This window comes from Helianthus annuus, chromosome 5 (genome assembly GCF_002127325.2).
Source record: "Helianthus annuus cultivar XRQ/B chromosome 5, HanXRQr2.0-SUNRISE, whole genome shotgun sequence".
NCBI lineage: Eukaryota > Viridiplantae > Streptophyta > Magnoliopsida > Asterales > Asteraceae > Helianthus > Helianthus annuus.
The window spans coordinates 6,491,045-6,505,194 of record NC_035437.2 but is presented as its reverse complement, the minus strand read 5'-3'; the positions used below and the strand labels follow the sequence as shown (position 1 = coordinate 6,505,194).

Genomic DNA, 14,150 nt, shown 5'->3' with positions numbered 1-14,150 from the left:
TTGGCTTGTTTAATAAAATCACTCGTCTTTTCACCATATTTAATTAAACAAAATCAACCTATGTCTAGTTTTTTTTTTTTTTTTTTAGACATAAAACAAACGATTGATATAACCAGAAAACTTGTTAAGTTACATCAAAACAGAAGGTAGACGGGCAACAAGCTGCGCCCCCAACCCTTTCTGAATTGCAAACCCCAACCTCCCGAACACAAACCCCTGCCCCCTTGGGGTCGAACAATTGCTGTGGGTAACCCGTTGAACCCTCGTCAAGAAGTTGATGGCTTCTGGCGCTAGGGAGCCAAAAGTATCAAAGGCAAAAGGGATAAATACATGTTGGTTCTCTGCGCAAGCTTTAGCGTACTTATCCACTTTCTTTGATTCTGCCTTTATTGCTGCTAGTCCCGCTACAAACCCATTTTCCCTTAAACCAACCAAAGGGGAAACCCCCGTGAGGTCTACACAAGTATGTTTCCCCCCAGCCCAGCCAAAGACGAGCAGATCCGCTGGTCGCAGAGTAGATCTCCCTTCCATAGGGTCCGTGAGGAAATTCACAGAGGCCTCTTTCTTAGCAGAAATCCCAGCTCTTCTTAAGATGTCCCCCAAAACATCTCGCACCCAGTCATGCCGATATTTAAACCCAGGAAGCTCTTTACTGTGAACTGCGTGCTCCCCATATTTATCCATCCAAGCTTTACGACATATCGGGCATGTTTCATCTTCTAGGTACATAGGGATCATTAGCCGGTATTTGAGAATGGTTCTGTATTTTACTGCCGACATGCATTGTCCTAATCCCTCAATCGAGATAACGGTCAAAAATTCCTGAGCATGGGGACCCTTCAGACACTCAAACACCGCCTTCTGGCGGGGTGACAAATCAAAAGCTTCTCCCAGGCTTTGAGCGATTTTGCTAAAAAGTGCATTCGCCAAAGTTTTTTGTGGCTTCAAGGGGCGGTGTCCTTGTTAGAGAAACCGCCAATATCCAAGTCTGGGAGAGAGACATTTAAGCGTTCGAGCGCTTGTTGATAGTCTGGGTCAAGCCCGACAACTCCACCGTTTCGAAGGATATGTTTTATAAGATCAACCCGTCAATTCATTTACGATCTATTTAACACATTTATTACAACCTGCTAATCTACTTGTGATCCGCTTAACCAAGGGCGTAGCTTTGTGGGGGCGGCCAACCCCCCGAACTTTTCGCTCAGTAGTGGAGAGTAGGTAGTTTTCGTATAGAAATTTTTGGGTATATACGTTTTTGATCCCCCGGTTTTATAGAATTTTTTGGTATATACGTTTTCAACCCCTCGGTCAAAAATCTCAAACTTCGCCACTGCGCTTAACACGTATTAGAGCAAAAGCTAAAATAATAAATAGTTTGCGTACATATTGTAATTTTTCATGTTCCTTATTTTCTAATTGAAGCATAAATATTCGAAGAAGGCCACAAAATGACTTTGACATATAAGGGCAACGGATCGACATTTTCATACATTTAAATACATGTTATTTTTCCTTTTCTTGGGTTTTAAAAAACCAAATATTTTTATTGTTTCAATTAATGAAATCGTTAGAAAATTGATTTAGAGAAAAATGCTTGGATAATCCCTGTGGTTTACTCTTTTTTCACCTTTAGTCCCTAACTTTCTAAAATTACAGCTATAGTCCCCAACTTTTTAATTTTCGTTCCCGGATAGTCACTGGCACGGATGGGGGTTAACTTTTGGTGTTAAGTGTGTGTGAAATGACCAAAATACCCTTACTAATAAATAAAACATAAAAGTAAGAAAAAACAAACCCAACCCCACCCCTTCTCTTTCTTTCTCTCTGCTTCTTGCCCACATTTCACTCTCGTTCTCCTCAAACACACTCCACCAATCCACCAAACCTCTCCTTCTCCGGCCTAAAACTCCCAAACCTAACAATCAAACTCAAAACCAGATCTCGCAGCTCCGCCAGAAGCTACGCCACAGCCCTCGCAGACTTCGCAAACTCAAATGGAACCCTAGACACAACCGCAACCGACATCTGAGATCCGACGAATCCGTACTAAACTTCTTCATCAGCTCGATCGTAAACCTCCAGACCAAACGCGGACTGATCGACGATATTACGTCATCAGGAGTCCTACAACTACACGTCTGCAACTTCCTCAACATCTTGATTGAAAGCAAACAGATCAATTTGATTAAGGAGATTGTGCAGGAGTTTGAACTGTAGGAGATTACTAAAATGTTACTGTGACATATGATTTGAAGAAAATGGAGTTTGATATCCAGAATTGATTCGGTTAATATATGTTTAGAGGATTAGTGTAACGAAAGAGAGCTTTTGGAACCCTAATTTGTCAATCTGGTGATCGTTTCAAATTTAACACAACTTTACTTGGGCTATGGTGGTGGGTTTTAGAGAGAGAGAGAGGGGAGAAAGAAGGTGAGGGTTGACATTTTTATTTTTTAGTGTTCAGGGGCAATCTAGTCATTTTACATCCTCATAACTGAAAAAACTAACTGATGTTAGGCACAGGGACTATTCGGGAACGAAAATTGAAAAGTTGGGGACTATAGCTGTAATTTTAGAAAGTTAGGTATTAAAGGTGAAAAAATGGTAAACCACATGGACTATCCGAGTATTTAACTCATTGATTTATTTATGTGATAAAGACAAGTCTGACTTAATCAACTTTTACCTTTCTTAATATTTCTTTTACTCACGTGATTTAACCCACAATCTTACACGTTCAATCTTTCGAGTCCTTGCAAAGTCCATAATTTGTTTAGAAAACTAAATAAAAATGATTTGTCTACAAGACTTAATAGTCTTCTTTCGAGTCCTTGAAGTAAGGTTCTTACGTTTTTCTTTAATGACAATTCTTAGTCATTTCTGATTTACACCAAATTAATCCTAAATTACTGCTTGCTTGGGATTGAACCCAAAACCCCCACCCCACAAGCGACAAAAGTCTTTACCAAATAAGCTAGCCTCACATTGACAAATAAGTTTCTTACGTAGATTTAGTAACACGAAGAAGACTATTAAGTCTTGTTGACAAGATATATGCTTGTGACCAATGCATACGTGTTTTACCTTACGAGCAGCTGATGTATTTACAAAGATTTTCTTATAGAGTGGTTGGTTGTCATAACTCATAAATAAACTCCCGACTTACATAAACCTAGGGTTTGAAGTGCAGCACACTCCGGATTAGGATGAGTAAATGGTACTTGTATCGGTATCGAACCGGTATCAATACCGAATTTATCGACCTAGAATATTTTCGACATGGTTTGGTTGGAAATTGGCCGGAATTAGAGGTTTTGGCAGAATATACGTTTTTTGTCGGAATCTGGCCGGAATTACCAATTTTTGGCTAGCCGACTAGGCCCGATTAGCGATTAATGGACTGATTAACGAAAAATTACTCAATTAATAACCGACTAGCGATTAAACGCCGACTAGTCGCCGCCTAATCGCGATTTTTACATTAATGGTTTTTCCTTAATATTGTTTTTCTAAATTAATTTTCTGGTTTTGCCATCCTTATTCTTTAATGACCCAATTTAATTTGAATAACTAATAATTCTTTTGGTATATATATTTGAATCTTTCTAGAAGGATTCTTCACTTAGAAGGAAATTCAATTCCAAAAATAAATATTATTTATTTGTTTATTTATTGCAAGTTTAGGTAAACAAAAATACAAACCATAAAATAAAATATTATTCATGAAAGTTTAGGTAAACAAAAATACAAAAGCATCTACAATATTATATTATACTTAGGGCATGTTTGGGTAAGCTTATTGAAACAACTTATTGACTTATTGGCTTTTTGAAAAAGTCAGGATTTTGTGACTTATTGACTTATTGGCTTTTCCCCCTCACATACACCTTCTTTGCCAAACATCATTTTAGAGCTTATGACTTTTCAAAAAGCCAATAAGTCAATAAGTTGTTTCAAAAAGCTTACCCAAACATGCCCTTATTATATAATTTATAAACATTAACACAAAGCATTGACTATTCTTTCAATCTAACTCAATAATCGGTCAGCTGTTTCATACCAATTCTTATTCCCATTACCATCCCACCTCCTTCTTCAACCCCCCTTCTTAACCTTATCCTGCTCAAACTTCAAACATGACAACTCTCATCTTTCAATAATTCTTGGAGTATAATCCAATTGACCAATTCTCACCCTTCCCCCCCCCCCCCCCCCTCATTTCACCAAAACCCCATTTCAAGTTGCTAATCAAAGCAAGATTTCAAGATCTGTTTAGATTCAAGGTAGGCCCTTGTGACCCTTTTCAGTTTCTGTCATAATATACAGTTTTGAGTTGTTGTTGACCTTAAAGTTGTTAAATTTATGATACCCACTTGAATCTTTACACTGTTGGAACATCTAAGGGCACAAAAAGGTTAGATTTTTGGAATATTTTTGAAAGATTTTTGAAAGATCTTTGAGTTTGATCATATGGGTAATTGTTGTGCTACACCCTCCACCTCTGATTCAGAGAACAAAAAGGGGAAAAATAAGCCAAACCCATTTTCTGGAGAGTATGTTGCCCCTAAGAATACTGGATACAAGTCATATGTGTTGGAGAATCCAACTGGGCATGAAATTGGGCAAACATATGTGCTTGGTAAGGAGATGGGTAGAGGGGAATTTGGGATTACATATATGTGTACCGATAAAGTTAGCGGTGAGGTTTTTGCGTGTAAATCGATATCGAAAAAGAAGTTGAGGACTAGGGTTGATATTGAGGATGTGAGGAGAGAGGTTGAGATTATGAAGCATTTGCCACCTCATCCGAATATCGTGAGCTTGAAGGATACTTATGAAGATGATGGTGCGGTTCATTTGGTTATGGAGTTGTGTGAGGGTGGCGAGTTGTTTGATCGGATCGTTGCTAGGGGGCATTACACTGAGCGCGCGGCTGCTGGTGTCACTCGCACCATTGTTGAAGTCATTCAGGTGAAAATTTGTCGATCTTTATGTTCATTTCTCTTGATCAAGTATATGGTAATTGTGGCGGTTGAATGTGCTAATATAACTGTTTGTTTACCTCTTAATGGTTCAGACTGTTTGTTTCACGAGCAGATGTCTGAATGGTTCAGACATTTGCCTCTGAATAGTTAAGCATTATACAGAGTCTGAATAGTTAAGACCTCTAATCTGTATTGGTCAGACATTTGCCTTTGAACGGTTAAGCATTATACAGGCTCTTAATGGTCCAGACCTCTTACTGGTTCAGCACTTAACCATTCAGATGTTGCCAAACAGCCCCTTAAGGCTACAAACCAATTTGTTACATTTTTGTTTGGTAATTGTGGCGGTTGAATGTACTAATGTAACTTAAGGCTACAAACCAATTTGTTACATTTTTGTTTAACCAATTTATTTCTTACTTCAGATGTGCCACAAAAATGGTGTTATACATCGGGATCTGAAACCCGAAAACTTTTTGTTTGCGAACAAGAAAGAAACATCGGCGTTAAAGGTTATTGATTTTGGCTTATCAGTTATCTTCAAACCAGGTAAAGACTATCAATGATCATAACGTGTCCATATTTGATTCATTTATACATGAAAACATGATCATTACTTGATTTTCACTAAACGGGCACGGCTTAATCTACTTTAGGTGAAAGATTTGATGAGATTGTAGGCAGTCCATACTACATGGCTCCAGAAGTCTTAAAACGAAACTATGGTCCCGAAGTAGATGTATGGAGTGCCGGTGTTATCTTATACATTTTGCTTTGCGGTGTCCCGCCATTTTGGGCGGGTAAGTTCGACCGTCTTCATAAACTTCCCAAAATGCGTGAGACGATGTTTTAACTTAACCTTAATGCACGTTCTGTTTTTAATGTAGAAACCGAACAAGGAGTTGCACAAGCGATCCTTAGATCGGTTGTAAATTTCAAAAGGGATCCATGGCCTAAGGTATCAGATAATGCAATAGACCTTGTTAAGAAGATGCTTAATCCTGACCCGAGTGCTCGTCTTACTGCACAAGAAGTTTTAGGTAATATTTATTCGCAAAAAACACGTAACATTCTTTATAGGAAAAATTACAAGTTTTGTCCTTTATCTTTATACCACTTTTCAGGCGGTGTCCTTTTTAACGAATGTTGACAGGCGGTGTCCTTTACCTAGGTATTTTGTTGCAAGTTTAGTCCTTTACACCCAACCCAGTTAAAAACCCTGTTAATTGTTGGGTGTAAAGGACTAAACGTGCAACAAAATACCTAGGTAAAGGACTAAATTTGCAACAAAATATCTAGTAAAGGACACCGCCTGCCAACAAGTTTTTTAACTGGGTTGGGTGTAAAGGACTAAACGTGTAACAAAATACCTAGGTAAAGGACTAAATTTGCAACAAAATATCTAGTAAAGGACACCGCCTGCCAACAACTGATAGGGATTTTTAACTGAGTTGGGTGTAAAGGACTAAACTTGCAACAAATAACCTAGTAAAGGACACCGCCTGCCAACAACTGACAGGGATTTTTAACTGAGTTGGGTGTAAAGGACTAAACTTGCAACAAATAACCTAGTAAAGGACACCGCCTGTCAACATTCGTTAAAAAGGACACCGCCTGAAAAGTGATATAAAAATAAAGGACAAAACTTGTAATATTTCCTTCTTTATATGTGTGTGTAATGTAGATGTATAGTTAGGATCTTTGTTTGATGTATGTATTACAGATCATCCATGGATACAAAACGCCAAAAAGGCGCCAAACGTTTCTTTAGGTGAGAATGTTAAAGCAAGATTGAAGCAATTCTCGTTCATGAACAAGCTCAAAAAACGAGCATTACAGGTAATCAAACGTTCAAGATTTTAGGTTGTCTTATAGTTTTTTTTTTTTTTTTTTTTTTTTTTGGGTTATTGGATTTTATCACCCCAAACTATTGGTTATTGGCCGCTGTCACCCCCAACTATCACTTTGACACCCGCCACCCCCAACTTAACACTTAGTGTGTTCTGTCACCATGTCGTTAACGGATCACTAACTTTTGATCATATTACTATACTTTTGGGGGTGTCCTAAGATCCCTAAAACCTTCCTAAGATCTCTATGACACCCCCAAAAGTATAGTAACAGGATCAAAAGTTAGTGATCAGTTAACGATGTGGTGACAGAACATACTAAATGTTAAGTTAGGGGTGACGGATGTCAAAGTAATAGTTGGGGGTGGCAACGGCCAATAGCTAATAGTTGAGAGTGATAAAATCCAATAACCCTTTTTTTTGTATCGAAGTTTATTGATTTACGGGATTACAGGTAATCGCTGAGCATTTATCTGTTGAAGAATCGGCGGGAATAAAACAAGGGTTTGATTTAATGGATGTCAACAAACAAGGGAAGATAAACATTGTCGAATTAAAAGCCGGTTTGCAGAAGCTCGGTCATCATATTCCCGATGCAGATCTTCAAATTCTTATGGAGGCTGTAAGTATTATAAAAATATCGTTGTTTGTGATCTTTAAGATTTTCATTTTTACGAAGTAACGGAAGATGTTTTTATAGGGTGATGTGGACAAAGATGGATACTTGAACTACGCAGAATTTGTTGCGATCTCTGTTCACTTGAGAAAGATAGGGAATGATGATCATCTAAAAGACGCTTTTGAATTTTTCGATATTAATAAGAACGGATACATTGAGGTTGAAGAGCTTAGGGAAACCTTAGCGGATGAAATCGAATCTGATAGTGAAGAAGTCATTGCTGCCATTATTCGAGATGTCGACACAGACAAGGTTTGTTTTAAATATTAGAGTTAAATGCCATTTTAGTCCCTGTGGTTCGGTCCATTTTGCCACTTTAGTCCAAAGGTTTCATTTCCAAAAAGGGTTCACCATTGCCACTTTAGTCCACTGGGTTAACTTCATCTATTTTTTCTGTTAACGATAAGGGCAATTTGGTCATGTTATATGTAATTCTGTTAACTAGAAGGACAATTCGGCCATATAAAATGACCGAATTGCCCTTCTCGTTAACAGAAAAAATGGATGAAGTTAACCCAGTGGACTAAAATGGCAACAGTGAAACCTTTTTGGACCCATAAGCGAAAAATGAAACCCTTGGACTAAACCGGCAAAATGGCCCAAACCATAGGGACTAAAATGGCATTTAACTCTAAATATTATTATTATTATTATTTTCGGAAGAGTTAATTACTGTTTTCGTCCCTGTGGTTTGTCAAAAATCACTATTTCAGTCCATTAGTTTTATTTTTGCGATTTCAGTCCCTGTGGTTTCACTTTCATAACCATTTCAGTCCCTGTGGTTTCACTTTCGTAACCATTTCAATCCATTATTCTGTTAAGTACAGGGACTGAAATGGTTACGAGGTGGACTGAAATGGTTACGAAAGTGAAACCATAGGGACTGAAATCGTAATTTTTAAACTAATGGACTGAAATAGTGAATTTTGACAAACCACAGGGACGAAAACAGTAATTAACTCTTTTCAGAAATATAAGATTGAAGTCGATTGGTTCGAAAATATGTTTTGTGTCGCAGGATGGACGTATAAGCTATGAGGAATTCGAAGCAATGATGAAGGCGGGAACAGATTGGAGGAAAGCTTCTAGGCAATATTCGAGAGAGCGGTACAATAATCTGAGTCTGAAATTGTTCAAAGACGGTTCATTGAATGTAGCCAACGAGGGACAATAGGTACGGGTTTAATCAAGATTCAGTTTGTTAATATGAAAAGTTCTTTTTCTTCTTCTTGTTGTGCCTATGCTTTAACATGTAATATTTGTGTTTTGAGATATGGGTTGTGAAAAATCCAGCTAAATGGGTATGGGTTTCCTTTTAGGATATGAGATATTGAGATCTTTTGTTGTGGTTGTAATGTATTCAAATGGTTTGTTTGGTTGAACATTTGAAATGCACATAAAATGGGTATTCATCATTTATTTAATCTATAACATTACAACATTTGAAATGCATTCAAAATGTAAATGTCTTGGTAAAATGGTGTGTATGCACACTAACCATCCAATGGATCCAATGGATTTCATTATGGATCTAGGTGTATCCTAATATATACTCAATGGTATCATGATACATAAAACATAGAGAATAATTTTTTTGCACTAATTTTATACTTCTTTGACAAAGTTGAGGGGTTGCCTGGGCTACCCCTAACCCCAACATACATCCGCCCCTGAAGGGGCTTTATCGTTAACTTGCATGGTGTGGGATACAAACCCCTATTAAACAAAATACAACAAAAGAAGGAAATTAAGGAGGAAAAAAATCTGATTGGTTGAAAACATTGGGCCCCACCTGCACATTCCTCTGGCGCTCGTTACTGGGATGGAGCCCCTCCATAGCGCCCCCCTTTTGCGTCTTAGGAAATGGGAGAGGGGCGCTATGGGACACCATTTAAGCTGATGTGGCGGGGGACGGTATATCACACCCCTAGTCTAATTATTATATAGTTGATTAATATTGTTGTGTGAACATAATAGAAAAATATGGTAAATCTTGGTTTGCAAGTTTATCCTTCAAGAAATAGATTAATTTGGGTAAAAGGAATTTGAATGTGGGTTCTTTTGGGTTGACTTAAATTATACATTAGGTTGATTAGAGAATACCCAAGTTATATAACAAGTCGAAATGTGTCACTTTTACTAAGTTCTTAACTTAAAAAATGTGTCTAAATTGGCTAATACCACCCATGACCATTCTCCCTTGTTTGTCGCTGCCACCAACATCATCATTGACAGATCTTGAACGGATTTTATTTATTTATTTATTTATTTATTTATTTGGGGGGGGGGGGGGGGGCAAAGTCCAAATATTTTACACTACGATATTTTTTCTAGAAATTCTGGGTAAAATTAACACTACAAAGCGAAAAAACAAGGCGTCATGAGAAGCTTCGCCATACTTCGCACCACCACCTCCACCACCTCGCCAGTAACACTAGCGCCACTACCTCCATTTACATACACCCATAGTTATCGATAGCGTCCATAGCGGATACTATTGCGAATAGCATGGCGTGGCGGCCAATCACCGCTACGAGGTGCATGGCGACCACATATCGAGCATATAGCGACTCTGACGGCGAATTCCGTCGAAAAAAATACCACTCTGGTGATGCCTTCTACCGGAAACCAGGAAGAAGATGGAGAAGAAGATAGCGGCTGAAGTTATTCAGCGTGTTTAGGCTTTAGGGTTGCCAGAAACCAGAAAGAAGATGAAGAAGATAGCGGCTGAAGTTATTCAGCGTGTTTAGGTTTTAGGGTTTTAAATAACTTTATATCTTTTAACATTTAACCCCTCTATCTTTCACAAGTTTCCATTTAGTCCCTTAAACTTGTAAAAATTACTGAAAAAGTGTAAAATTAATTTGTATATTTGTACATTTAACCCCCTTTATTTTCACTACTTTACATTTAGTCCTTAAGTTTATAAATTTATACATAAAAAGGTATAAAATTAACATTATATATATAAAAAAAATCATAGATAGCTATTTTTTATTTCTTAAAATTTTAACTACATTATCGCTATACACGAAATAGCGGGCGCTATCTGCCTATCTCATCGCTATCGCTACGTAGCATATAGGTACCTTATCGCTATTTGTCGCTGTTCGCTATCGATAACTATGCATACACCATCACCATGATGCAACCTATACCGCTATCACCACCACCAACTTCATCGTTGCACCCATCACCACCACCTTCTTGTGTTTGATACTTCTTTTCTGAACACTCTTTTCAACCCCGACCCAATTGTTCTCAAACCCTTTTAACCTGAACCAGTTTAACCTTTTTTTACGTAAATAACCCATTTTAACCTGAACACATTTTGCTCATAACACTTTTTATTCATAAAAAGTAAAAACTTTCATTTATGAATTGTAAAATTGCCCTAGGCTGGTTCAAAATGTTTGATAAATTCATTTACACCCAAAATTTATAGATATAATTTTCAATCATGACACACGTTCACTTATATAATAATGCATTTACCACAAAACCGTTACTTCAATTACCACGTGCTCAAAATAGTTTCCCGCCTTTTTCCATCTCTCACACACACACTAAACGATTTTGAAGCTACCCTCACTTGATTCAGTTATAATTTCTGTTACACATAACCGTTTTTCAGTCATCATGATTCCAGTTTGATCATCGATAGCTTGGAGAGAAAATCAACTGCTACGTTTCTTCGTCATTGTTAGGTAATGATTCATCTCCCTTTGTTGATTCTTCAACTTTTCGTTTACATTTGCTTACTTGATTCAGTTATATGTTTGATTTGATGTTTGATGATCCGATTTTGTATGTTTCTGTTTGTTATCCCGACACCGAATAATCCGATTCTATAGATCGATTGATGTAGTTATACAATTTCAGTTGTTAATTGTTGTTTGTATGTATCAGATCTGTTTGGATTCACATTCATATTGTTTTTAGGTTTCTACTAGGGTTCTTGAGTTTGTACTGATGATAATTAACAGATTTCTTTCAATCTGCGTTAATTAAAGCTTGTTTGCTGTTTATTTAGATGTTCCTGAAGCAGTCATCGATTATGATTTCTTCGATTCGTCCCTCGTTACTAAAATTATTGTGAGATGCCTGAATTTTCACATATTAAGTTCATGACAATGAAATAACTGTTGGAATATTAATTATAGAACACCTATAGATACAGGTTAATGTAACATTATTATGTAATTATCTTTAGTATAAGTTAGGGTAGTTATGGTTAGTTATGATGTGGCGGTGGTAGTTGAAGAACACTTATAGTTACAGACAATATGTGATTTGTAGAAGATATAGTTGAGCTATAAAGTGATTGAATGAACAATGAAAGAAAAAAGTGGATATATGTTTTCTTCGACTTTTGATGATCATTATTGTTGCTCCAGATATATTCGGGTCGAAGGTAGGTTTTGAAGAATGACAGAACCAACGAAAGATAAGGAGGTCGAATCAAATACAAAAGGGAAAGAGAAAGTCGAGAGCGCTGATCAGGATGACAAAAGCGCTTCAACCAACAGTAGCAGCAGTAGTGAAGATGTGAAGAAATGCATGGACGCTGTGGATTTCTTCGCTATAAAAGCCAAAGATATTGTAATTGGAGGAACTAAAAAGTCAGAAGGTAAAAGTGCTAAATCCAAGAGAAGAAAGAGATCACATGGTGGTATGAAGAGGTCGATTTCTTTAAGATCAGGACTGAGTGAGATTGGTATGAGCTTTGACTCGGACTCTGAACCAACACATGTTGCGAAAAAGGAGCAGAAAGGCAAGGGAAAAGGGCTAGAAGAAGGTGATGTTTTCCAAGGTTCGGATACTGATGATTCAGATGAAGCGTGTAAAAGGATGAAAAAGGAGAGGAATAACAGCGATGATGATGATAGCGATGATGGATCTGGAGCTGGTACTGGTACTGGATCAGGAGCGCACGCTGATTTCTCAAGTCTGCAGGGCCAGGGCGTACAAGTTGCTGGAAAATGATGGAATCGTGGAAGAGTTGAACACTGCGTTTTTACGTGCTTACTTTCAGGGTAAATAAGTCATTAGACAGACACCATATTAGATACTTGAACATGCTGTTTTGATAACTGAAGTAGATGTAAAGATTGTATTGAGAAGGTTTGTAACTACTTTAACAGTTCCAGGGTTTGCATTACCAAATATCAGGATCTTAATTCTTAACCAAAAGTTTCTTTCTACACTTTATAAAGATTACTTGATTTGGATCTTTCATTGTTATTAATGCTTGATAGTTAAGGTGATTAAGTAGTCCAAAAAAGGGCGTGTGTCACTTTAAGAAATAGGTTAATTTGGGTAAAAAGGATTTGAACATGGTTTCCTTTGGTTGGATTTAAATTATACATTTGGGTCAATTTGGGTATACCCAAGTTCCAGAGAAGGTTGAAATATGTTACTTTTATAAAAGTTTGTAACTTAAAACGGGTCTAAATACGCCAACACCATCACAACCATTGTTTGTCACTGTCATCACCAGCACCACCACCGCCACCTCCATCTACATTTCCACCGCGTTGACACCTACCATTACCACCACACTCGCATTTTGATACCTTTTTCTAAACACACTCTTTTTAACCCTTGCCCATTTTGTTTTGAGCACATTTGATCTAAACCACTTTGATACATTTTTTCTAAAACAACACGTTTTGACTCCAAGTTGATACCTTTATTTCATTTTAAACAATATATCAAACGGGGTTTGGCGATGAATAGTTGCTTAAGCTCTGGATGCGATGCTTTTGAGGAATCAACGGATCACGTTTTAGTCACATGTATGAAAGCAAATGTAATCTGGAGGCACATAATGGTGTGGCGAAAGCTTCCAGTGGTGCTAGGCTTTCAATCGATAAAGGACGGTTTGGACTTTGTTAACCAGTAAAAGGGATCAAAGGAACGGAAAAAGGCGATTAATTTGGTTTTTCAAACGACCATGTGACATCTATGGAAGGCGAGAAAAGAAAACGAGTTTAATAACAAACAAGTGGCGGGAAGTAAAGTGAGGGAAGAGAAAAGGGGAGATTCATTCTTATGGTTATAAAGCAGGTCAAAGATAAAGAACCTCGAATAGGTCAGATAGGCGGACTTCAATATCAGAGACGTAATAACGTAGAATTCTAAGTGGGAGTGTAATGTTGTTTCTCCTTTTCCGTTTTTCTGTATTGTACTAATGAGGTTTTTACAACATATGTTAGCCCATTCTAATCATAGAATCTCACCGTTATAAAAAAAAAGTAAATTATTCTAAAAAGGTTATTTTCACTTAGTTTGTATTAAATAATCATTCACTTTTTAAACAAATGTAGTTAGTTTTTATTAATTAATCATTCATTTTTTAAACAAATATAGTTAAAAACTTACAATACGATCATGTAAAAGAGTGGTTGGTTTCACACAATCTTAAATAAATCAAAGAGTTAAATGCCATTTTAGTTCATGTGGTTTGAGCAATTTTGGCAGTTTAGTCCAAATGTTTCATTTTTCACCTGTAGATCTAAAAAAGGTTTCATCGTTACCATTTTCGTCCACTGGGTTAACTTCATCCATTTATTCTGTTAACGAGAAGGCCAATTCGGTCATTTTTTATGTAATTATGTTAACTAAAAGAGCAAT

The 14,150-nt window shown here is 37.2% G+C and overlaps 2 protein-coding genes across 4 annotated transcripts; both read left to right on the top strand.

Annotated features, from left to right (window-relative positions):
* The first annotated feature begins 4,018 nt into the window (after positions 1–4,018).
* On the top strand, positions 4,019–8,938 carry LOC110939818 (calcium-dependent protein kinase 7). Of its 3 annotated transcripts, XM_035990625.1 has the most exons (9): positions 4,039–4,283; positions 4,404–4,971; positions 5,411–5,534; positions 5,642–5,785; positions 5,873–6,025; positions 6,709–6,824; positions 7,290–7,457; positions 7,536–7,766; positions 8,533–8,938. In XM_035990625.1, exons 2-9 carry the CDS (start codon positions 4,471–4,473, stop codon positions 8,686–8,688), a joined length of 1,593 nt encoding a protein of 530 aa, XP_035846518.1. In that variant the 5' UTR covers positions 4,039–4,283; positions 4,404–4,470; the 3' UTR covers positions 8,689–8,938. The 3 variants fall into 3 exon arrangements, with proteins under 3 accessions (XP_022037078.1, XP_035846519.1, XP_035846518.1); XM_022181386.2 differs by having other exon boundaries at positions 4,019–4,971; XM_035990626.1 differs by lacking the exon at positions 5,642–5,785 and having other exon boundaries at positions 4,020–4,971.
* A 2,082-nt stretch (positions 8,939–11,020) lies between these two features.
* LOC110939819 lies at positions 11,021–12,725 on the top strand. Its single transcript, XM_022181387.2, has 2 exons — positions 11,021–11,221; positions 11,912–12,725. The coding sequence occupies exon 2, from the start codon at positions 11,943–11,945 to the stop codon at positions 12,498–12,500; it is 558 nt and encodes a 185-aa protein (XP_022037079.1). The 5' UTR covers positions 11,021–11,221; positions 11,912–11,942; the 3' UTR covers positions 12,501–12,725.
* Positions 12,726–14,150: the final 1,425 nt, after the last annotated feature.

Excerpts from the sequence above, each read along its gene's own strand:
- LOC110939819 (XM_022181387.2), top strand. The coding sequence starts at position 11,943 with ATGACAGAACCAACGAAAGATAAGGAGGTCGAATCAAATACAAAAGGG.
- LOC110939818 (XM_022181386.2), top strand. The coding sequence starts at position 4,471 with ATGGGTAATTGTTGTGCTACACCCTCCACCTCTGATTCAGAGAACAAA. Across the intron at positions 5,535-5,641 it reads ATCAGTTATCTTCAAACCAG|GTGAAAGATTTGATGAGATT; the intron begins GTAAAGACTATC and ends AATCTACTTTAG. Across the intron at positions 7,767-8,532 it reads GAGATGTCGACACAGACAAG|GATGGACGTATAAGCTATGA; the intron begins GTTTGTTTTAAA and ends TTTGTGTCGCAG.